This window comes from Xenopus laevis, chromosome 6L, assembly GCF_017654675.1.
Source record: "Xenopus laevis strain J_2021 chromosome 6L, Xenopus_laevis_v10.1, whole genome shotgun sequence".
NCBI lineage: Eukaryota > Metazoa > Chordata > Amphibia > Anura > Pipidae > Xenopus > Xenopus laevis.
This window is the reverse complement of record NC_054381.1, coordinates 138817413-138844150: the sequence shown is the minus strand read 5'-3', so window position 1 is coordinate 138844150 and position 26738 is coordinate 138817413. Positions and strand designations below refer to the sequence as shown.

The following is a 26738-nucleotide window of genomic DNA, read 5'->3' as shown; positions in this document are numbered from 1 at the left end:
AACCAAATATGTGCAGCACTCTATGTAATTTGTGTATTCTGTTTAACAATACAGTCAATTTAATGTTGATACCAGTATAATTTAGTTTGATGATGTTGATTTAATTTAGTAAATTTGCAGGAGAAATTCAGCAAGGTACAGTTCAACTTCACCATTCTCGTAATGCTAAAATAAAAATACAGAGATAGGGTTCCAATGAGCTTCAAGTCCCCTACAAAAATAAAAATACAGAGATATAGGGTTCCAATGAGCTTCAAGTCTTCTACAAAAATAAAAATACAGAGATATAGGGTTCCAATGAGCTTCAAGTCTTCTACAAAAATAAAAATACAGAGATATAGGGTTTCAATGAGCTTCAAGTCCCCAAAAAAATAAAAATACAAAGATATAGGGTTCCAATGAGCTTCAAGTCTTCTACAAAAATAAAAATACAGAGATATAGGGTTTCAATGAGCTTCAAGTCCCCAAAAAAATAAAAATACAAAGATATAGGGTTCCAATGAGCTTCAAGTCTTCTACAAAAATAAAAATACAGAGATATAGGGTTCCAATGAGCTTCAAGTCCCCAACAAAAATAAAAATAGAGATATAGGGTTCCAATGAGCTTCAAGTCTTCTATAAAAATACAGAGCTATAGGGTTCCAATGAGCTTCAAGTCCCCTACAAAAATAAAAATACAGAGATATAGGGTTCCAATGAGCTTCAAGTCCCCTAAAAAATTAAAATACAGAGATATATGGTTCAAATGAACTTCAAGTCCCCTACTCCCTGCCCCCTCTTTTCCACTCTTCTCCCTTCAATTAAATACCTCAACCCTTATGTTGAAGTAATGGACTTGGCAGATTTGCAGCTTGTCAGCAACAGAGAGAGTATTTGTCTCTGGCTAAAAGAGCTGAATAGCAAAATGTTTGCCAAGTTGCTGTCAATACGAAAATCATTTTTATAGAAATATTTACCTGGATTCACTTACTTTGCACATTTCTTATCTTTTATATTTTGCATTAGACGAGAAGGACTTCCACATCAATTCTCTTTTGAAATCAGCTATACAGGAATGGGATCCGTTATCCGGAAACCGGTTAACCAGAAAGCTCTGAATTACTGAAAGACTCCATTTCATCCAAATAATCATTTTTTAATGATTTGTTGTACTTTATCCAAACTAAGATATAACAAATCCTTATTGGAAGCAAAACAAGCCTATTGTTTTTTTTAATGTTTACATGAATTTCTAGAAGATTTAAGTTATGAAGATCCAAATTACGGAAAGATCCGTTATGCAGAAAACCCCAGGTCCCAAACATTCTGGATAACAGGTCTCATACCTGTATATTCATTTGATTCCAGAATATCATCTATGCACAAGGTATCATTACTATTCAGTCTACAATATTTGTATTCAGTATTTTAATCTGAGAACATGACCTTTTTATTTTCATGAGTTAAACAGAGAATATTGGAAAATTTGTCTCAGTTTTTCTCACCGAATCTTGTGCACGAGACATTTTTTACCATGTTTCTCTCCTTTTTCATTATCGGAAACAGTTTAATCCTTTTCCTTTCTGTCTTAAAAGCTACACACACTGAAGTGGGCAATAGATGGACCTTGGCAACAAATGCTCAAGCAATAGTTTTTACACCGATCAGGCCCAGATTTCCTTATTTGGTGCCCCTAGGCTGCCAGGTCCTAGAGCCCTTCAGCTTTAATGCCCTAGGCCTGAGACCAATGTCCACCTGTCACAGTAGACAGGGGTGTTTTGACTGGCCGCAGCTATTCTCCAATTCAACGCAGTGTGGTCCTTTCATTTTATTAGTTCTCTAACGTCTCTTTTGTATATGGTGCCCTTTAACTTTGGTTCTTTTCTTTAAAATACTTTTAATACTGGTAAAATGGTGTCTACATTGGAATTTTCTAGTTCAATTCTAACCCGAGACCCTAAAATTTAAATGGATAACTTCAGGCAGTTCTAAATACAGAAGATCAAAAATATAAAGTATAATTAAAGTCCCAAACCGAATGTGCGCTCCAGTTCAGTAGCGGCAAAGGGCCTCTCCAACCTCTAATAAAATTCAAATGTTCCAAAAGTGCTACCGATCGTACATCAAAAAAAAAAAGGAAAATTGAGAAAAAAAACAAGATAAAATATAGTGTAGCGTTGTTGATAAAGTTATGCCTCAAAGTGGTTACATTCACACATTATCAGTGTTTTAACACTAGCCTGCCAGGAAGCACAATGAATAAATTATTAATAAATATGCATAGAAATAAATCCAGGTGGGTAATCAATTTTCCTCTAAAAAAATATGCATAGTAAATGTTCTTTGGTTGTAGTGTATGCTTGTATATTAACAAAAAAAGCTGTGAGTTGTAGTTCAGTAAGATGGAAAAATTATTTCAAAATGGGGATATGGATCAAAATTTTCCCATATGGTGAAGCAGTGAATAAAGCAGGGTGCTTTTCTTAGTGAATTAACAGGCAGATAGATGGATGGCTATAGATAGAAAGTCAATTTCCTAGGAGATGTATTGGGGGCGTCCCCTAGTCCCTCCTCCTTTCCAGCCATAAGAGCCCCCCAAAAATAATTGGATTGATCTCATCAGATTCTCTGTTCCGGGTTTTCCTCGAGGGCACAGCCGGGTTTGAACTCTCAGCAGTCTCAAGCCTGTTTTACGATTTCACCACTCCGCAGATGTCCTTTTCACGAAGATCCAAGATGGCACTCAGTCCGTTATAGTGCGTGTGTTTCACAGCGGAACACAACCTCCGGATCTTTTTTGCGATTTTGCACTGCTTCAGCAATTTCACGATCTTCACGATCTTCACGAACTAGCGGATCATAAAGTACCGGCAAGGTACAGATTTTCACGATTTTTTCATTGTTTGAAGTAAAATAAAAGTCCAACCTAAGGAGTGATCCCACCTGGGTACTGCAACGCGTTTCGCCACACTAGGGCTTTCTCAAGCACTGGGACAACACTTTGGCATGTATTTATTAACATTGGAGACAAAGCAACCAATCAGCAATTCGACAAACAGTTGCCTACAAGTTATAAAACAAAGGCAAAGATCTAGTCTGAATAATTTGTCTCCAATGTTAATAAATATTCCCCTTTCTATTGGGCTTACCCCTGACCTTGTGAAAGTGGAGACACCAGCAAAGCAACGCACGTCCATGTCTTGTATTCAGCCCCCACCTACTTGCAGACCTTCTGTACCTATTTCCGAATGAAATCAAAGCGTTTTAGCACATTTGTTGTGTACTTTGGCAGCCTGTCTGTGTTAATGTATATTTGGGTTAATTAAACAGTGCCCATAGTTACTGCTAACACAGACTGCTCCTTACACATTGGCGGTTTGTTCATTCCCTCTTGTAATCGGGCTTTCAGTGCTACAACACCTGTGTCTCTGTTACAGTCTCCCAAACACCTCGAAGTCACTAGGTTATTGCTTGCCAAATTAATGATGCAGCACATTGAACATGTAGGTGTGATGTTTAGTCTTGCTACCTGCTTACTTCTATAAAAAAGGGAAGCAAAATACTAGAAATACAAATCTTTTTTAAAATGAGCTTTCATTGGATGACTGTGTTTGCTCACCTGGGTCGTTGCTCTTGTGCATTGTTCTTACAGCCGACAGAGGACAGTTTATGTTTTGGCGGCTTGTTAAGTATCCGTATATTTTGGTTTTATTTTTCTTTGCTGTGTATGTTTAGGAATGACAAACAGATACCTTATAAACCCTTATGAAACTGAAAGTGATTGCACAGCCATGAGGATTTTAAATATAGGATTTTAATTATAGTTCTGCCAAGATAGAATTGATTACGGGCTTATTATTACGTATCCAATACCAGCTCTATACTAAGGCTTAAAGGAGACATGTAGCATAACAAAATACCTCTCTAATCTTGTAAGAAATAATACATTTTTTTTTTGGGCTAATGAATAATTTATGTGGGCTAAAACTTAATATTTATATTGAAAAATGGGCCCTTTATTGGAGCTCCCCATAGATCTACTATGGCCCTTGTCTGTGTTTCAAATGAGGGTGGGCGTGTCCTAACAGTCCCACAGTGTGATTCGACCTGCTGCGTTTAATTGCAAACATATTCCCAGATAAGGAGGCACAGAGATTAAGGGGGTTATTTAGCAAAGGTTGAATTTTAGAGCTTTGTGAGCTTTTTTTTAGACCTCAAACAAAAACAACAAAGCGCTAATCTGAAAAACTCGAATCAGTGTAGTCAAGGTGAAAAACTGGAATTGATCGAGTTTTCAGCGATAAAAAAACTTCAATCACTCGAATTGATTGATTTTTTCAGGGAAAACCACCGATGTTTTGAAGGACCTCTGCCATTGACTTCTACATGACCTCAACAGGTTTTAGATGGTGGATTTTCAGATTTCAGCTATTGGGGATAATACATTTTGAAAAATTTTGTTTTTTAATCTGAAAATTTGAGTTTTTACTTGAAAACTCAAAATTGTCGTGGCAAAAAGAACTCAACCTTTAATAAATCTGCCCCTAACAGTGGTTGTCACACAGCCAGGACATGGACATATACTTACATGCTCTTTAGTTGAGTTTAATTCACTAGGTGGAACATTGAGCGCTTATACAGTAGGTGCAACATGAAAATATTGCTTGGCCAGGGCAGGTGTTATTATAGGGCTTGAACAAGAGTTTTCTTGTGCCTTGTTAATCAATAGTATAAATTTGCCCCACAAGTGTGATTGTGTATGGCATTATAATTACCATAATTCTGCAACTATTTTTGCGCCTAGCGATTGTAAATGAACCCAGAAGTTCATATTGTACCGGCTTAGTCAAGAAAATGCAACTGATGCCAAATTTTTTGCTTTGAATCGCCTTCACTGTGTTCATCTAACAGCCTTTGTGCAAATGTGCTGGCACCTGGGCTAGAACGTCAAAGAGAACGGTTTTGATATGCTTTACATGGCAATCTACGAGGACTTCATGCTATGGAAATCTTTTAGTGCTGTGACGGCATTGGCAAGTCTAGAAGAGATCAGTCTTGTAGCCAAGAAACTAAAGTGATAGAACTGCCCAGATTCTTATCATGAGCTGCGTACCATGCCAACACAAAGTGCAAGTTGACATGTAACCAGTTGGAAAAATGAAGCATTTTAACCTTCCTTAATGCTTGTTAAAAGGTTTCAACGATTTTTTTTAGATCTTCAATTGCATTTTCGTGTATTGGATTCAGGGGCGATCCTGGCCCCTCCGCCGTCTGAGCCCCCCTCCCCCGTAAATTCGCTCTTAAAGTACCAGGAGCAGCATTTTTGCTGCCCCTGGTACCTAGTGGGGCGCTGCTGTCTGAGGCGACAGCCTCAATTTGCCTCATTGGCGAAGCACCCCTGATTGGATTTATACTCTTGCTGTATTGTTTTTGTTTTGGCATCAAGTAAATAAAGTGATTATCATGTATACTTCCGGTCCTGCATGTAAATAAATTGTCTACGTAGTTTAGACTTTCCAAATTTCCCGAGGAAGCTGCAGTGTTGAAAGGCTTAGCAGATAGAATTAAAAAAGAAAATAAACATTAGCAATATTATCAATATAATGATTTTGGTATCCCAAAATGTATCTGGTTATTTGTTTTTTTCTTACTGATAAACTGCTTGTCATATATATTTTACTATAATTCTTTAAGATGCATGGGATGTTTGGGCTGCATCATGCAACTCAGGAAAAAGCTGCTGTCAGGACCAGAAAGAAGCATGTATTTATGAGCGTGGTGGCCGGCCAGGTTGCCTAGGACACCCGTCTGCTTGTCCCGACGCTGGCAGCAGTTTCTCTAGTGGTGCATGATCTCTCAAAGTGGGGTGTACCCTACCAGTAGAGCTAACTACAAACACATGCATATTATTTTATATCAGGTCTCACAAACCACCTGTCTCACGAAACACCTGTCTACTACTTGAGTACTTAAAGGGAAACTATTCTCCCGAACAATTTAGGTTTCTATAAAAATATATTGTATAAAATATTTCATATGTAAAACCCTGCTTCATGTAAATGTAGTGCCATTGGGTAATCATAAATAGGAAATTGCCATTTTAAAAATGAAGGGCCACCCCCTGGAATCCTAGGATTCACGGTGCACACAAACTAACCATACATGAGGTCATATGAGCCAATTAACAGAGAGCGTTCTGTCTTTTGCTTCCACACTTCTTCCTGTTACAGTTAGAACTGCAGTATTTCTGGTCAGGTGATCTCTGAGGAAGTGCAGAGACCATCACAAAATGGTGGTCCAAGGCAAGAAATGTTAATGGACAATATTAACATAAATATATATACTAGTTTGGTAAGATTTTTTAATAGGCCACTTACTTTGATATAAACTATCTGTTGCTTAAAGGAGAAGGAAAGGTTAAAACTAAGTAAGCCTTATCAGAAAGGTCCACCTAAGGGCTAGTCCACACGGGGAGATAGCGACGCGTTTGTGGTCGCGGCGACAAAGCGCCGCGACAGTCGCCGCGACCGGCGCAGGCGACAGTTTTGTATGGACGCCTATGTAAAAACGCCTGTGCTAACCACACGAGGCGATGCGCTTTTCAACAGTCGCCTGAAATAGCCTGGCGAGGCATTTTCAGGCGACTGTTGAAAAGCGCATCGCCTCGTGTCGCCGCGACCGCAAACGCGTCGCTATCTCCCCGTGTGGAATAGCCCTTAATATACCAGTAAACCCTCAAACTAATGCTGCTCTGAGTCCTCTGTCAAAAGAAACACCACATTTCTTTCCTTCTATTGTGTACACATGGGCTTCTATATCAGACTTCCTGTCTTCAGGATAAACCTCCTTGCCCCGGGCGTGAGCATGCTCAGTTTGCTCCTCTCCCCCCTCCCTTCTCTGCTGTCAGGGTTATACATCTCAAGGCTCATGGACTAGATGTTGACCTCCTAATTATATTTATGGCGCCCAGTTAGTTCATCATCTCCAAATATTTTTATTTATCAATCATGTTATCATTTTAGTAAACTCTGGCTGACAAACATGTTATCTAAAATATATCTGGCCCACCACTTGGAAAAGTTTGGCAACACTTACTTAAACATTGGTGGTTTCAATTAGAACTGGCAAGTTGCTTGAAATTTTGTGTGGAGCTAAATTTCCCAATAAAATAATATTTTATTGAAAACTACATATAGTTAACTATTAATGAGTCCAGAACAGTGCAGTAAATAGATATTACTGGGCCCGATAGCAAATTATTTTTCAGGCCCCCAAAATGTTTAGCGGTTGACTTGTTTTTCCAATATTTATTGAAACTGTATATGAATTAGGGCTTTGTGGAGCCCCTATACCTCTCGGGCCCCCCTACAGCCGCAGGGTCTGTATATACACCCTGATCCAGTAGGTGCTTTCACTATTAAATGTGTGAATGATTGTTTTTATACATTGTTAAAGAGAAAATACCTGAGGCCCTGGATATTTTAAAGATGAAGGAAAGTCGTCTTGCACTTGGGGGTGCCAAATGTTAGGCAACCCCAAGTGATTGCAGTTATTTACCTGAAACCCCCAGGCCGGTGAAAACTGCACTGGCCCGGGGTTCTTCCACTGAGCACCACGGAGCGATCCTCTTCCATCTTCCTCTTTCTTCGAGCAGCTGCGCAAGCGTAACTTTAACTAAGAAGTCGACTATTTTGTTCTACTGTGCGTGCGTCTGCCCCGGGAAGAAGCCGATCCGTGGTGCTCGCTGGAATAACCCTGGGCCGGTGCAGTTTTCTACTGATAGGAGCACCAGTCCAGGTTTCAGGTAAGTAAATACTTTCACTTGGGGGTGCCTAACATTTGGCACCCCCAAGTGCAAGACGACTTTCCTTCTCCTTTAAAGGAAAACTATACCCCAAAATGAATACTTAAGCAACAGATAGTTTATATAAAATTAAGTGGCATATTAAAGAATCTTACCAAACTGAAATATATATTTAAGTAAATATTGCCCTTTTACATCTCTTGCCTTGAACCACCATTTCGTGATGGTCTCTGTGCTGTCTCAGAGATCACCTGACCAGAAATACTACAACTCTAACTGTAACAGGAAGAAGTGTTGAAGCAAAAGACACAACTCTGTCTGTTAATTGGCTCATGTGACCTAACATGTATAGTTTGTTAAGTGTGTTTGTGTGCACAGTGAATCATACGATCCCAGGGGGTGGCCCTTATTTTTTAAAATGACAATTTCCTATTTATGATTACCCAATGGCACATACTGCTAGAAAAGTATATTATTATGAAAATGGTTTATATACATGAAGCAGGGTTTTACAAATGAGCTGTGTTATGCAATATCTTTTTATAGAGACCTACATTGTTTGGGGGTATAGTTTACCTTTAAGGCCCCTAGAGTTTAGCTGTTGGAAGCAATAGGTGTATGTGAAGTTCTACCACCGATCTGAAAATTACCTTTTGGCTATGCATACAATACAGCCTCAGTACCAGTGTGGGGAAAATAGCCTAAGTACGGGGATTTGGGAATTGTGTGTACAACACTTTATATATGATGGGGCCCCTTGCCTTCTGGTTAGCGATGGACCTCTTTATCACTAAAGTCTATTCTGACAGATCTTAACATTAAGCTGTTTCAGGAGGTAAGGATAGAAAAAGAATCATGATTTATAATGTGATTACCAGAGCCAGGAACATTTTCCCTACTTTAGCTGTACTACTCCCCATACTTATATATGTGTCCATGTATATAATATATATGTATATACACACAACATTTATGGAAGCCTTAGGGTTTAATTTGTGTGTGCAAATGCTTCGTGTTTTCGGAATTTTGGCATGGAATGAATTTTTGAAGACCTGGTATTGTCATCTTCCAAATATGGAAATCATTATCGGCTAAATCCCCGTGCATTCGCCCCAGCTTGCATGAATTTACTGAAGATTAATATTTCTTAGGAAGCCAATCCCAGATAAAGTCCAGAGCTTAATCAAGATTTATCAAATGAAAATATTTGCATTGGCAATGATTAGTAAAAGCCTTGTATATCTCATCTTATAGTGATGGCTTTTCTTGCCCTTTGTGGTTTCATATGGTCACCTGTTGAGCGTTGTGTGGAAATTTCACACGCACTACTATTCTTAGACTTCTTCTGGAAAGTGTGAGTATTGAATATGCCTGGGAAAAGTGAAATTTTGGTCTTAATACTCTTCAGGACTTCAGGACAAGTGCAGTGTGTTTGTTCATAATGCTTTTAAGCAGAATCTGATACTTGTTAGATTGAACATTTATGGTTTTCTGTAACATAGGGAACTGATGAGCCAAAACAACTTTGCCCGATCGCAAGTAAATAAACCTCTTTCAACCTGTTTGTAGAAGTGTAATGTTGTATATCACTACTACAAACCCAATGCTCACATTTGTTAACACAAAACAATGAATTGAAATATTAAGTGAAGAGTATAGGCCATTTATAGACTACATACTTGAACCAGGAAATTTTGGCAAGAGCATTTGCAAATTATTGAAATCCAGTTACTTGTATAGCATTCTGATAATTGTGATAATGTTAAAGGGCCTATTTAATAACATTCACATTTCTATTTTTTTCTCTAAAAATTTGTGCTTTCTAAAATTTCTCTAAAATGCGGAAAAAATTGGGATTTAAGAGGTGTAAAAGCCATGAAAAAGTCTAATATAAAATTTCAGCAAGTGAAAGCAGTCAAAGTCCTATAGAAGTCAATGGGAGCTGTGCTGATCCTATCAGACCTTTTTAGCCATTCAGACTTTTATAGGTTTTCTGATTTTTTTGTTCTGCTAGTAACTCATATTAATAGAGGTTTTCAAGGTTTTTGTCTACTTTAGTGCATTATTGAGTTTTTTTTTTCGTTCTGTATTTTTTAATAAATTACTTGGCATTTGGGGTTTTGGAGAAAATGACTTTATTCATGGTTTCAAAAACCTCTAAAACCACTAAAATGAGAATTTTAATAAATGGGCCAACCCATTGTCCTGTTCAAAAATGGTTTCTCTCACTTTGGTAAAGGCAAAGTTTGTAGGGATCCATGGGGGTGTGGGGGGGGGGAGATATTTTACCAGCCCATGTATATAAAAAAAAATCAGAAATTCTCAGAATCATCAGAAATTCTGCCCTAAATAGATTACAATAAGAAATGAATTGTTGACCGTTAATGTGCTGCCTACTCTATTTGTACAAAGTTGACTTGTTTTGGGTTTAATAAATAGGCCACTAAGAGTAAATTTCTTTTAATGTCACAGACATAGTGTTAACAGCAATAGTCCCATGCAGATGGCTTCCAAGGAATGTGGGGGTACTAAACACAGAGGCCACATTCTTACCTTTTTCAGGTCATCCTTTGTTCAATGCTCCCTGTATAGACTACATCTCAGCATTTTATACATCGGTATACCCTTTTCTGGAGCCACTAGAGTAATGTTGCACCTGGAACTATGTATCTTCCTCAGCTTGTTTTCTCCCTGCCTTGTTCCCATAAACACAAACAGACATATATTTCAGTAGCTTGATTTATTAATCCTAGCCCAGGAGTATTTCCTGGGGCAATGAAGTGGCAACTGACCACTTTTGGTTAGAATAAATATTATCTTTAATAATTGTTCTGAAATAAGCAAATGCTGCAGTCAGTTGCCTTTTTAGCCTTATGTCTTTCAATGGAAGGAGTTTTCAGGCCCCATGCAGTAGTGCTTTGTTTTAATTATTGCCTATATTAAAACCGTGAGTGACTGTGAGTAGGACGAACTATGGCAAAACAATGGTCTCCTGCTTAAACAATGAACAGTTTAGCTTTGCCTTAATATTTACTCCTTGGGGCTTTGTGTGAAGAAGGAACCTGTGTGTGGTTTTAAGGTTTTGTCTATGATCAGCTATTACAGTATGTGGGCAATGGTTTGTAAACTACAGAGAATGAAATAATTACATCTGCAACTCTCCATCTGCTCCTAAGCTGCGGAAGTGTAGCAGGACAGCGGCTCCAGAACCAGAATACTTGCAATTCTTTAATAAAGAGGTTTTCTGTTGGTTCTGTTACATTTCTGACATACTTTTACTGTTGATGAGATATTTTTTCTTGGGGCAGCACATTGGGGCATTTGTTAGCATTTGTTCTGGCTTCAATTGTAACGCTAGTAAGGCATGGTGAGTATGTTCATCTCATGACTGGGTTTCCTCTAGGTACTTTGGTTTCCCACATGCTAATAGACTACAAGCAGTTTAATTGGCTCCTGATGAAATTGTTAATAGAGATATTGTGAATGTTTGTCTGTGTGTACAGTATGTGTTAGGGACAGTGTATTGTAAGGTCAACTTATATGAATGATCTAAATAAAGCACTGGGTAACATGTTGGGACTATCCTGTCAACATAATGAATCTAATACTGTCCGTTCTTTATCTTGCTGTAGGTGCTGTTCTTCTGGCGAGTATTCAAGGTCTAGCAGTCAGTGTGGACCCCGTACTGTACACATGGCTCACTTACTATCCACAGAAACGGAGCAACAGGCAATCCCAGCAGGTTAGTATTGTTCTATTGCTGCTTGATAAATGGGGGTTCTCATAATTGCTGTGCACCGGATGTAGGGCCTTGTGACATGCAAAATTTTACAGTATAATAAATAATCATTATATAAAGCACCAAGTGCATTTTAACTTTTTTAACTTTTCATCTCTTGTTCATACCTTATCTTGTAACCAAAATAGTCCCATATTACAGTTTATGATTAAAAGGCCATGATTATCCAATATTTTACAGAAGGTTGGCTTTTACTACCTGCATTTAAGCAGCTATTTCTTTATGCATGTAGTTGTTCGTCGCCAAAATCATTTACCACTCATGTTGGTTTTACTTGATAGAATAGAATAGAAATGTCACAATATAAGGTTGAATAGTAATTAATACAGAGAATTACTACATGGCGGTATAGATAGATAGATTAGTCTATCTATCTATCTATCTATCTATCTATCTATCCCCTTGAAAGATATCCCAGCAGGGACAGAAACGTTACTTTGGCTATATATGCTTTACTAAATATATTTTTTCACTACTTAAAATAACCTGGTGTTGCTGGTTGTTTTTGAAATTATACTAAACCTTCACCATGCAACTGGGTACAGCTGAAAAGCGGAGTGCCACCCATCTTACAATTAAATATATATATATATATATATATATATATATATATATATATATATATATATATATATATATATATATATATATATATTACCGTATATATATATGTATATCATCTGTCTTTAAGTACTCCATTATTCATTAAGAATGCAGAATTACTCAGATTATTTTATTGCAAAAGGAATGGTGTGCATGTACATAACCACTAATGGGGCCACCCCCCAAATTAATCATTAATATAAATCCTGATAGCGACATAATAAATTGGTAATTTGCACAAAACGAAATGTATATTTAGCTTTAGAGCAACAAAATAATTAGCTACAACATTACGAGGCTTCACTCACATATAGATTTAACATTTCTAATATTCTAGAGCTAATTTCATTGTGGAGTTATGTCCATTGTGCCAGGATTATACAGAAATTAAAAAATATAAATGGCACCTTGAAAAACAATATATGGATAAGTCTCACTAAACTGTTCATAGTTTCTCAGTTCAGTGAAACACATTTTGCTTTGTGGTAATGCTGTCGACAGTAGTCTCGAGAAGAGACTTAATGGTTTTGCCAAGTTAACTGCTCTACGTTTTTCATTTCATACACGTAATGGTTGAGATAACTTGGCTCAAGAATGTGTTTGATTCATCAACATTAAGTAATCATTGTCCAGTAAATCTGGTCCTGAGAATTGGGCAATAATGTTCTAATGTAATTTTAAAGGAATTTGCCAAACCTTAATGTTGCTACTTGGAAAATAAGCATGTAAGGGTGAGAGAAAGGGAGAGAAAGAGAGAGGACATGAGTTCAAGTAGCACTTCATGTCCACAATGGATTATGTTTTCCCATTGTCTTTACTTTGCCGATATTAACACACATAGGTCTCATTCCTCTTTACATATTTTTAGAAAAATGTTGCGAGATATTTGGCATGGTATAGCTATGGTTACGTTTGTTAAGCCCATACTCCCATTCCATACGATTATAATTGTTTTGGTAATTGATGTGAGAAACTCAAATATACAATTGACAGATCTAGCTTTAGGGTAGGGTAGAATGGTTAATTATCATGGCCCCAACCATCACAGGGTAAAAACACATACAGTAAAGCACATAGAATGTACTGTGCAAACAGCAGCCCTGTAGCTCTTGCTGGGTTTTGCAGTCCATCAAGCCAGGACTCCTCTTTGATATCTCCAGCCCTGCTCATATAAACCTATCATATCATAGGAAGGTACCTATCATTGCACAGGAAGGAACCTATCATTGCACAGGAAGGAACACTCATATAAACCTATCATTGCACAGGAAGGAACCTATCATTGCACTTGAAGGAACACTCATATAAATCTATCATTTTACCGGAAGGAAAATTGGCTTATTTGTGTTAAATGTGTATAAATCCCCACCCGTTACCTCTTATTTCATGGTAACACTGAGCTCTTACCTCCATCATTCATGTCTGTGCAATGATTTAAGGAAACCATTAACTATAAGTCATATGCCACCTGCATGGAACTAAAGCTTAGGGATTCAGAAAAGTGTTTTTCTGCTGCCATTCAAACCACTCACCTGCCTACTTGCACTTATTTTCTTTTTTTTTATTGCTTCCACAGCCCCTGGGATCTGCTCCTCTTGCTGTGCCACTGTCAAGGAAGAAAGAGGACGAGGTGTCAATTGGCAGCGCGCCTTTAGTAAAGCAGCCGTCCAATCAGCCCTCTGATTATGCCAGCAGTCCTGTCAAAACAAAAACTGTAACAGGTATGTGCACTCCTTTAACTAAAGAAACCCATGTCAGAGGCTTTGCGTGGATCAGCTGTACAAACAGGGCTTTGTACCTCTGGGCTTTCCACAAATAGTCCCTCTGTTAGCTATTTAATGTACTCCTAATTAAAAGCCGTCCGTTTTTATTATTTCTACTGCTCAGGTTCTGTTTATTATCCAAGCTTCTTTTTTTTTTTCTTGCTCATTTCGTTGTAAAGTAGTACATAGATTTATCCTCTGTTTTACATTGTGTGCTCAGCCGGGGCCAACATTTAATAACGCAAGAACATAATTTTTCAGCAATGCCAAAGTTATGCTAAGGACTTGCCCATGAAAGAAATCTAGTTTATTCATCGTTCAGAGGTTTAAGTGAGGCTTCACTTTGGCAGGAAATTGAAAAGCTATAGAGGATTTTCGGCTGTAATATCTGATATTGATAATAACATCATGCTGATATTTTATGCAAACATATATTGACATTCTGACTCTCACAGAAGAATTTCAGTGCTTTTAGGGCAAAAATCACTTCTCAGTGTGACTATAGAAGAAGCAGACCCTGTGACTGCCAATGGGAACTGGAAGTCTAGGATAAGCAGTTTCAATATTTGTTTATGAAAAATGTCTTATTCCCAAGGCTGTCTGGATACAGGCACAACTCGTGTAGAGGTGTAAGTTGCCGGGGTGCAAATAATGGCCAAAAAGATAAGTATATACCAGAAGGAGGCTCGCACTCACAGGTCTTACAAAGAAATAAGTTGTATATTAGTCTAAAATAAGAACTTACTTCTTAGTTCTTATTTTTGACTAATAAACACCGTTATTTCTTTGTAAGACCTGTGAGTGTGAGCCTCCTTCAGATATATATATATATATATATATATATATATATATATATATATATATATATATATATATATATATATATATATATATATATATATATATATATATATATATATATATATATATATATAGTAGAACCCCCATTTTATGTTTTTCAGGGGACCAGGAAAAAATTATGTAAAATCCGGGAAAATGTAAAATCCGGGAAAATGTGTTAATGTAAATTTTTCTTCAAGTACTGAAAGGATATAAGCACAGGAGTCCATTTTACTTTGAGATACAATATTTACTGTGTTAATAACAAGGATTAAACATGCAGTGTTAATGTTACACAATGTGCAACACTGTCATATACACAACCTAAAGCAATAAGTGATTGGTGCAGATCTGTATAAGGGGCAGACTAATTGGAATTGACCATTTACAGGCAGAACCATGGCAAAATATACATCTGGTTAGTATTGTAAACCTCTTTATTTCGCTGTCATTCATAGAGGAAAAAAAACAGTTTTTGGGAACATCAGGACACCATTTTGATGTAAAATCCAGGAAAACATTATTTAAAATCAGGGAAATGCACCCATTGAAATGGATTATAAATTGGCGGGACAACAAATAAAAAATGTAAAATGCGGAAAAACTTAAAATCAGGGTACTCAAAATCGAGGGTCTCTTTTTCTGCATAATTCTTCCATAGAAAACTTGCCCCAAAGCAAAATATCCTTGGAAATTATTTGGAAAAGTGAAATTGCAGGAAAAAAAAGGGAAATATCCACTATTGTATATTGTTATCCCTAAATGCTAATGAATAGTTTGAAATATTTTCAGCTGCATCTCATTGAGGAATATCTTTTTCTACATTGCCTTTTTGTCAGAATTTCAGCCCAATTCTATTTCTATCACTTTCTCTACTTTAGGAGAAGGCTCAGCTTTTCCTTTTACTTTAATGTGTTCCATGTTACTCTATAGGAATTGGGCAGGTGTGCCATGCAAGGCTTTCTCTAATAGGGCAAGTGTTTTCAACAGGGTTTTTTCTGTTATATTAGAGACTTCCTTTTCCATTGCCCCCATCAAAACACAATACGAGTGACATTACTAGTAATGAGGAAATCTGTCCTGTTTCGCTTTGCCGAAAAATTTCCAAAACAAATCACGAAATGGCGGAAAATTTCCGAAGCATATCCCAAAATTGCGAAAAATTTGCTAAACGCATTGAAGTAAATGGGTGTCAAATTTTTTTTTACACACGCAACAATTTTTCCCGCTCCAAATGCAATGGGAGTTTTTTCTTGTGGCCCTGGGTTATTCCATCGATCACCACGGATCGATCGGCTTCCTGCTTCTTCTTACATCTTGTGGCTGCGTATTCGCAGTAGAGCAAAAGACCGAATTGTAAAGAAAAAGCCAACTATTTCGGTCTACTGTGCATGTGACAGCCCCCTGAAATTTTAAGAAAGTAGAAGCCAGAAGACTATCACTTTGTGGCACTTGCTAGAATAACCCTGGGCCGGTGCAGTTTTCTCCTGATAGTTGTACTGGCCCAGAGTGTGAGGTAAGTAGATACAATCACTTGGGGGAGCCTAACATTTGGCAATCCCAAGTAAAAATGCCTTTCCTTCTCCTTTAAGCTTTTTCCCAGTAGGGCGGGAGAGTGGCAGATCCCAAAGAAACCAAGTGAGTATGATAGAGAAGACAAAAACAGTAGAAGCTCTTCTATCTGACAGTCCCTCCACCCATAGTGATCAGTAGAAGCAGACCCGGATTTGTGGAAAGGGCACCAAGGACTGGGCCTAGGGTGCCAGGATTTCAGGGGGCGGAATGCTGCCAAACCACACCCACATTGGATCAGAGATACTGGGGATGCACAGTAGATTCAATAGTTTTTTTTAAACTTCCCATGTGCCAATCCCCATTGCTCTTAAAATTTGAGTGAATAAAGGGGAGGGGACAGGGGCACGAAACGACAGCAGGCCTAGGGGCACCCGCTATGTAAATCCAGCCCTGAGTAGAAGTTGCTGTGAACTTTAGTTCTGCAGAATGTGAGAGTTATAGGTTTCCTCTCCCTGGGGAGCAATGCGCCATTATTCATGGCCTTTAATGATTTTATGATAGATACTTTGCCTCTCTGCTGGATGTCTCTAATGATGTAACCTTTGGCATTGATTCACATGTACTTTTATTTCATTACATATGAGTAATGCGATCAACATAAGCAAGCTGGAAGCTTCGCAAATACCCTCTCATCTCAACCAAACCCTTTTATATCTGTATTTTGTGCACTGATTATGCCTGTCTACTCCATGCACTGGCATTTTGTGTTTCATGTGCAGCCTTTATCATCATCATCATCATTTAAAATAAAACCGTGAAATATTTGCTAATGAATAAAATCTTTCCATTTAACCTGACACGCTAGAACTTTCTTTTGAGCCAAAAATAATTTTTTTTAAAACAATATTAAAATTAGTTACAAAGTGATTCTGAATGAGTTTAAGCAGCCTGGCCTGATGGGATCTTCCCAGAAGCATTTAAATAGTGGCCGCCTACAGACCCTGAGAATTCAGTGATCTTCCCAGAAATTGCTTGTTCTGAAGCTGACCTTACAGAATCATGGTTCTTCCTTGGAACACTCTGTGTGCCCCCAGGCAAGTTTATCTTTCATTCGGACATTTACACATAATAGTATAGTACCATCACATTGACCATAGCTTTTCCCTAACAAATGAGAATGAGGCAGTGGAACAATTTGAAATACAACTGTGAAATGGTTACCACTTAAAGGAGAACTAAACCTTAAAAATGAATATAGCTAAAAATGCCATATTTTATAAACTGAACTTATTGCAGCAGCCTAAAGTTTCCGCTTCACAATAGCAGCAATGATCCAGAACATCGGCTTGTCACAGGGGGTCATCATCTGTGACACTCACATGCTCAGTGGGCTCTGAGCAGCTGTTGAGAAGCTAAGCTTAGGGCTCGTCACTAATTATCCAGCAGAAAATGAGATTGATCTATAATATAAGCTGATGCTATAGGGCTGATTATTAAATTCTGATGCTAATTGAACTGGTTTCTGTGCTGCCATGTAGTAATTATCTGTATTAATTACTAATCAGCCTTATATTGTGACATATCTATTCTATGTGTACTGTATATTGTGAGTGGGTCCCTAAGCTCAGTAAGTGACAGCAGCACAGAGCATGTGCAGTGAATCAGCAGAAAAGAAGATGGGGAGCTACTAGGGCATCTTTGGAGACACAGATCTTTACTGCTAAAGGGCTGTGGTTGCCTTGGGCTGGTACAGAAGCACAAAACATAATGTACAACATTTCTACCTACTTCTTTAGTTAAGTTTTAGATCTCCTTTAAACAGGATTAAGCTAAATTCAGAGGAATAATATATATAACATATAATTATTTTTCATAATGTTCCCAGCTCATATATTGTAATGATATATCATTTTACAGTACTGTGGGCTTGTTTGCAGGTTTAAATTAGTAACAATTACTACTTGCATGGGGAACTATATTGGTATTTGATTGACTGTCAATATCCTATCTGCTGTATTCGCTGGCAGACTAAATGTTGATGTGTTGTATGCACTTACAGGCATGGCATTATACGCCAACAACAAAAACACCTTTTGCGACATTACCCTAAGGGTAATCTGAAATAAGTGCTCCCTTAAAGGAACTTTAGCACCAAAAAATGAAAGTTTATTAAAGTTATTAAAATATAATTTTCTGTTGCCCTGCACTGGTAAAACTGGTGTGTTTGCTTCAGAAACACTACTTTAGTTTATATAAATAAGCTGCTGTGTAGCCATGGGGGAAGCCATTCAAGCTGGACAAAATGGGGGAAAGACACAGGTTGCATAGTAGATAACAGATAAAACAGCATTTTATTGGACAGGGCTTATCTATTATGTTCTATGTATCTGTGCCTTTTCTCCTTTTTTACACCTTGAATGGCTGGCCCCCATGGCTACACAGCAACTTATTTATATATACATGTATAGGATCCAATTAATCCTTATTGAAGGCAAAACCAGCCTATTGGGTTTATTTAATGTTTCATGATTTTCTAATAGACTTACAGTATGAAGATCCAGATAACGGAAAGATACTTTATCCGGAAAACCCCAGGTCCTGAGCATTCTGGATAACAGGTCTCATACCTGTACTATAGTAGCCTTTCTGAAGCAAGCACACAGCTTTTACTAGTGCAACAGTACTAACAGTATATTATATATACAGTGCAACTATTAAGTACTCTGGTTTTAAGTTTTCCCGCATTTTACATTTTTTATTTGTGATCCCACCAATTTATAATGCATTGCCCTGATTTTAAGTAATGTTTTTCCCAGATTTTACATCAAAATTTGTCCTAATTTAACCAAAAATGGCCCCCATCCATACAGTTTGCCATAGCCTACATAGAGCATGCTCTGCTGCTCCCTACTTGTGCATCTAGATGACATGCCAGGAATGGTGGGGGGGGCACCCTTCCCTCACCAGGACAGCTCTTACTAACACAGGCTAGAGTTCTGTGCGGGTCCATTTTTTGGAACCCGTACCCACAACCTGCAGTCTGCATCCCGGACCCGCAACCCGCATTCTTACCTGCTTGGACCTGCTACCTGACCCGCAAGTACCTTATCCACAAACTGGACCTGCGACCCGCTGCCCATCAAGAATCAGGAAGTGCTGTCGTAAACTCTGACATCATCAGAAGTAGGCGTGCTCAGAAAAAAGGAGTAAAAATCGCTATTGAGAAGCTCCGTGGCCGACCCGTGACCTGCAGAACCACTGTCCCGTGTCTATACCGGCACCTGGAAACCACAGGTTTTTGTGGGTAACCCGCGGGTACCCGACCCGCTTCAGGACTCAGGCAGTGCTATATTTATCTGGAAAGTAGCACCAGAGGAGTGAGAACCAGGAGGACCATACAAACCAGAGATCCAGAGAGTGATGTGAGGATTGATTGGCTAGTGGGCAGGCATGGAACTGGAGCAAGATATATAGCCTTGGCTCTAACACCAGAACTACTTGGCTCTACCAACAACATGTCTGGATACTGCGAAATATGTTGGTGCTCTAAAAATATGTTCATAAATACTGTGCAATGGCATTGTCATCTAAAAGGCAGCCATCCTCTTTAGCATGAGAAACATGCATTCATAACACCCAGAGAATGGGCCTTTGGTCTAAAAGCCCAGCAATGCCGCTCTCTGTAAACGCCACATATAATTGAATACTCATGCTTTAGTTATTATAGGGGTGGGCGTCTCATATAATCTTGCACTGATGAAATTTTAATTTCCTAATAAGTGTTTTAGCTGAATAAATGTCTTTCTAATGCCTTTCCTCCTCCACACCATGCTGTATATACATTTTATTTATATTACTAACGTAAGCCTTTTAGACCTCAGTCGAGTTTTTGTAGGTATTGGAGTAAATCCTGTCAAAAAAACGGAAATCCTATAGGCTTACTCGCCACAGATCCCTAATTGAACAACGAATAAAGTCATACATTTGTGTGCACGTTCATTGTTAATGACAGCTCGATGGAATTACTTCTAGCTCCAAATCCGCCCTTCTCTATTCCTCTTCTCCAAGATTCACAATTGACATTGTTTTCTTTGGATTACTGGTTGCAAGTGAAATGTTATGATTTAACAGTTATTTTTAGTATTGGGCAAAAGCCACTTCTCTGCGCTTACACAAAGCAGAGGTGTGAGTCCCTCGGAATGAACGCATCTGAAATGAATATGCACCCTGCGAATCTGGAAATTTTACAGTGTTTTTCATGCAGAGCACAGTTCACTCATTGTTAGTATCACACAGAAAAATAATTTATACCCTTCTCCCTATAATAAGGCTATAAATTCCAGTTGGGGGGCTCTGGTGATATCATAAACCACAAAAGCAAAAACGCGAGCGGTTTAATAATGTCACCGGAACTCTTAGATGGAATTACAGTCTGATTTTTATGAAGCATTTGGGTGTATTTTATTTAGTGCAATACATGGTAACCAAAAATAACACACACCAATTTGTGCATCTTGGGATCTGTTTACAGCTATAAATGTGACGAATTAAATGAGATATTGTGAGGAAAATCTCAAAGCTGTGTTAAAGCTGGGCTTGGTTTTGATAACCCCAGTCAAGGTCTCTTACTCATTAAAAGAGAATGACCTGGCATCATCTCATAGCACACTAGGAGTGTTTAAACAATTGCATGTGCAGCTTCCATACGAATAAGTACTACTCTGTGGCTACCCCAACCCACTCATTATCTTGTAGGATTTAACCATAATGCACTTTGTACTTACCAGGGTTCAGTCAACTGGGGAGTTATGGGATGTTGAGGCTTTTGGAGGTCTGTTGTGCTTATTACTGAAAAGTAAATCAGCAGAACTGGTGGTGGGCAAATGCAAAATATTTTCATGGCTAATTTCCTTCAATAATGTCCGTAAGTTTTGAAAATAAGAATCTCGTTGATATTTTAAGTAACAGTTGGTTGTTATTGTTGGACTCAATAACCTATATAAATTATCACAGTGAGTTTTAAGTTGTTTCATTTAAAATTCATTGTGGTAATGTACAGAACCAAAATCAGAAAAAAAGTTGTCTATCCATAAAAACCCTTTGGAGGGCCACCTCCAGCCCATGATCCTCCAGCTGGACAGCCCTGATCTTAAATAATTGCAATTCTTGACATTCATCTTTTAAATGTGAGCCTTAAAGTAGAACTAAACCCCCCTGCAATGTTAAGTCCCCACTGGCCCCCTCCCTGCCTCCCCGGGACAGTCTTACCCCAGAATTCTGTCCCCTCTTGAAATAGTGACCTCCAGTGTTGGACTGGCCCACCGGGATACCAGGAAAACTCCCGGTGGGCCCAGGTCAGGTCAGTGGGCCTCTTGCTTTTAACCATTTAGCTTATTTCATGGTCATTCCCTATTTTGTTATGGAGAAAAATACTTAATAATTGGAAGAATATAGAAAGTACATATAAAAGACTAGGAGAATAAAGAGGTAGAGTGTGGAGAGGAGGAATAGGAGTTTGGAAAGTGGGCCCACAGTCTAAGGTTTTCTGGTGGGCCCCTGACATCCCAGTCTGACACTGGTGACCGCACAAGAGGGGACAGATTTCTGGGGTCAAACTGTGCAGGGGGAAGCAGGGAGGGGGGACAGTGGGGACTTACGGGGGGGGGGTTAGTTCTCCTTTAAATACGTTTAAATAAGTTTTTCTTACCCAGTCCTATATCTTGGCTAAATGTCAGTGCAGAAAAAATATTCTTCCTGAAGATTTGTGCCGTTGGCAACTACTGAGGGGATGCTTTCAATAATAAGTGGCCATATAATAAAAACCAATGTGCTTTTATTTAGTGAATCATTTTTGTGATCTGCTTCAACCATTTCCAAGAGTCGGTATTTGTTGATCTTCCTCTATTCCTTAATTTATTCACTGTAGGAAAAATATAGAAAAACATGCAAAAAAAATTGATGACCTAATTCTCTGTATGAACCTTTTTTATTCTGCTTGGTTAACATTGCAGTGTCTCTATTTTACTAATCTAGTTTTTTTTTCTTGGGCTCCACATTTGCTTTGCTGAGAACTATTTGGCCTATTTAAAATATTTCTCATTATCACATCACAGATTAACGATCAGTGACCTGGATAGTTATCCTTTATTAATGCCTGCTGTGTAATGCCTGACCACTCATTAAAATGAGCGAAATCAGTAGGGAAATCTGACTTAGGTCAATCAGCCACGCATGGAGATAAAGAGTCAGTTGTGCTAAGCCTTTCAGCGTGGTGTTATAATGGGCTCCACCATCTAAAGAATGTAAAAAAGAAAGCTCCGCTCACCTTTAGAAATCAGATAAATTACAATCATGATGACAGTTTGGAAAGGAAGGAGAGGCAAATAGAATTAATGCCAGCATCTCTGTTTAGTTGTGATGGGTCATAATCTTAACTTTTAAGCTTTTTGGGGCAAAACTCAAAATTTTCAGTTTTTTTTTTTTTTAAAAAAAAAACCAACTTACATTTTTCTAGATTTATTAAAGCCCTATGCTGCCAAAAAGCCTGACTCCGAAAATCCGTCATCTAAGACCTGCTCAGGTTGTGTATAAGTCAGTGGCAGAGGTCCCCATACTATTTGGACGTTTCTGTGGTCTGAGCTAGAATTAGCCAAAAAATCCGACCATTTTAGGCAAACATCTGAAAAATTAGGGTTTTTCGGAAAAACCCCAGAAAAAATTGTAACATTCAGGTTTTTGCTCGATTTTATCCGGTTTTTACGCGGACTGATTAAATCAAACTTTTTAAATAATAAATAAGGTAAAATCGGGTCTGGGAATTTGGTCATGTCTTTTTAATTAAATAATGACATGAATTCCGATTTTTGGAAATAACCCCTTCCACATTGACATTATTACTTTTCAGACTAAAACCTGTGTTTTATGGGTAGGCTGCATATTGTGCCTACAACCTGAAGCTAGGATGTTGGACTGTTCAATATTTCTAATTGTAATTTATTTTTCAAAAACCAGCAGAAAATCTTTCAGCTATAATTTTTTTAGTAGACAGTGGTTTTGACTCCTCCTCATCCTCTTTTTCTGCTGCAAATGCCAATTATTAGCGCACTGAATTATATTTGCTGTGGTAGACATTGTGTCATATATAGGGGTGTTGTTCTATTATACTAGCAGACTTTTACCCTTATTTGAATTTCTCCAGACATCGACAATTGTTTACATATATATTTGATGAATAAATCGTGTTTGGAACTCGATTTCTCTCTTGAAAAATGTCTTCACTGTTCTACCTGCAAATCATGCTTCATACCTATCATTTGTGATGAAACTAGCATTTATTCTATGGTTCCAAAACTTACAAACTTCAAAATAAAATTATTTTCAAAAAAATCATCAAACAATACAACGTTTTTTTGCCAATGGGTATACCCATTTCTAATGTATAGCAATTTTCTCATTTGTTGCTTTATAATGTAATATGTTGAAGCACTTTCTTAAAGGGGAACTCCACACAAACATAACTTAAGCTTTTTGAAAACTAAACATTGTTTCAAGCAACTTTGCATTATACATCAATTAAAAAATATGCAGACTTTTCGTGATATTTAATGGTTTAGAACAGTTCCCTAAGCTTAGCCCTCTGCTCTCCTACTGATCTCTCTGACTACTTTGCTGAGCTGGCTGACTACTGTTACTTTGTATCAGCAGCCAGCTGTCCTCAGCCTGCATCCTCCAAACCCCACAATTCCCTGTACACATGATTTCAATAAGGAACAGAACATCACAGTGCAATGCATTGGGGGTTATGTAGTTCCTGTATGCTGTCTGTAAGTCTTGTAAGATCAGTCTTTAGTCTCTCCTTCCCTGCCAGGATTTCAAATGATGGAGAAAGAGAAGAACTGTTAAGATTTCAGCATAGAAAATGGCATTTATTCATACCTTTTGAAAAAACAGGTAACTGTGATGGGTATATTAGGGGTTTCTGTGTTATGTGGCCTCTTTATCAAATTTTGGTTTGGAAGCCACAGTTCCCATTTAATAATCACAACAGAAATGTTCTGCATTAATAATGATTTAAAATATTATATTTATCATTTGGATACCATTTTCAAAAACATCTTCAAACACAGAAAACATAGGGGAAGGACAGGACATATGAAAGTTATGCCGTAGCCATACAGCAAGAAGGGTTAAAGTAGGTATAAATTAACATGAACATGGTATAGCAAGTATAACTTTTCCATTTGTGATATATAAAAATAAGATTGTTCATTATTGTAAGGGGGTGTATGATGAAATTTTTATCAATGCAAGGAATTATTTATTTTGAATTATAAAATTATCATTGTTAAACAAGAGTTTCTGAATTTGAGGTGGAGTTACAGGTTCTGCTCACAAGAGCAGACATGGGTTGCTGAGCTGTTGGCTGAGCTGTTATATCAATAAACTATTTCAATCATATCTGGTAAACAGGTGAGTCGTAAAGTTAGCCCTTTGCTTGGAAAACACCACAATCTTGGAAAGATTGGGCTCTCAATCGCAAGTAACGTTTTTGAAGCAAGCTATATCTCTGCAACTTGCACCACATGAAAAAAATATGCCGAAAGTTGAAGTTTGTAGCACTGTTGGCCACAGAGGAGCCCTGTACTGGCATTATATAAAGAGCCCCCAGCATTTTGTATCTCCATGAACTCTTTATCTTGCACAAGTTACAGTATGGTGTCTTCTAGAAAAAAAATTTTTGTGATGTCCAACCCATGCTCCTTCAGGATGCAGCACTGCAGTGCCTTTTGGGTGCAAGAATCGAGGCCATCTGCAAAGTTCGACAATGGGCACTTTGCACCAGCTTTTTGCCTACTGCCCATTATTTATAAGGAAGCTCTTTTTCTGCTATTATTACTAGAGGTTGCAAGACATGCAAGAGCCCTATTAAAGGGATACTGTCATGGGAAAACATGTTTTTTCCAAAATGCATCAGTTAATAATGCTGCTCTAGCAGAAAATCCATTTCTCAAAAGAGCAAACAGATTTTTTTATATTTAATTTTGAAATATGATATAATGGGCTTGACATAATGTCAGTTTTCCAGCTGCCCCCAGCCATGTGACTTGTGCTCTGATAAACTTCAGTCACTATTTACTGCTGTACTGCAAGTTGGAGTGATATCGCTCCCCCCCTTGCCCCCCAGCAGCCTAACAACAGAACAATGGGAAGGTAACCAGATAACAGCTCCCTAACACCAGATAACAGCTTCCTGGTAGATCTAAGAACAACACTCAATAGTAAAATCCAGGTCCTGCTGTGACACATTCAGTTACATTGAGTAGGAGAATCAACAGCCTTTCAGAAAGCAGTTCTATCCTGGCTGGCTCTTTCTGAAAGCACATGACCAGGCAAATGACCTGAAATGGCTGCCTACACACCAATATTACAAATTTAAAAAAAATACAGGAATGACATTTTTTATTGTAGAGTCAATTAATTGCAGTGTAAACTATGTAACTAAAAATAAAAACGACACCATAACAATCATGACAGGATCCCTTAAAGTTGTCTTTCTGAACATGTATTAAATATAACTTAATTTAAACCAATAGCACTCGCCATTAATTGGTATAATGGGCGTTTAAAAATAAGCCTGCCATAACATAGCTATGATCTGCTCCCCCAAATACAGGGGCTGCATCGTCCACAATAAAAATTTATTGCTTGTTTGCAGTGATCCGTTACTGACCTTACAGGACATTATGGGTGATGATGACTGAAATGTTTGTGAAAGCTATCCAGAACGCACAGCCGTGTAATTGTAGCAAAAGGAAAATCTTCCATAGGCATACATTTTACATTTTCACTCTATTTTCATTTATATGGAAAGATTACTCATGCTTAATGATGAGATCTGCTTTAGCAGTGCTCTGTAATTTCCAGCTGCAACACGTAATTTATTGCTGTGCAGATATTAATAAAAACAGAAGCAAGGAAACGCACCTGCATCAAACTATACCTACAGGACCAGTGGCTGCTATGAGAAAAAAAAATACACGCATATATATTTTACACTAGGAATGTATTACCTTGTGTTTGTGTGCCTGTCTCCTTGGCTACACAGTAAGCTGCTAGATAGATATGGGAGTCTATGTGCATAAGGCATTTCTGGATAGAAATTACATCATTTTTGCTCAATACAAAGGGTCTTTACATAGAAACTCCATCTTTTAGGAGTAAATCTGTTTTCTTTCTGTGATGTCACTTTTATTTACTATCTCATATGACTTCATTTTTCTCTATCATTGAAAGTACAACCGTCACACATATGACGTATCATGTGCCAATCATCTCCTGTAATCTACATAGTAATAGTTTGAGGTCGCACCCTATTCTTACATATATTAATGTGTTATTAATTCTAGAGCGTGGGTCATTAAAAGAGAAAATCGCC

At 37.9% G+C, this 26738-nt stretch overlaps 1 protein-coding gene across 5 annotated transcripts in view; it reads left to right on the top strand.

Moving 5' to 3' along the window:
• Positions 1-26738, top strand: part of vps13b.L (vacuolar protein sorting 13 homolog B L homeolog) — a 591067-nt gene that overhangs the window by 225720 nt on the left and 338609 nt on the right. For all 5 annotated transcript variants that reach the window (XM_018268144.1, XM_018268145.1, XM_018268146.2 and 2 more), the window contains exons 20-21: positions 11416-11525; positions 13762-13906. In XM_018268144.1, coding sequence (XP_018123633.1) covers positions 11416-11525; positions 13762-13906 — 255 coding nt within the window. The remainder of the gene's footprint in view (positions 1-11415; positions 11526-13761; positions 13907-26738) is intronic.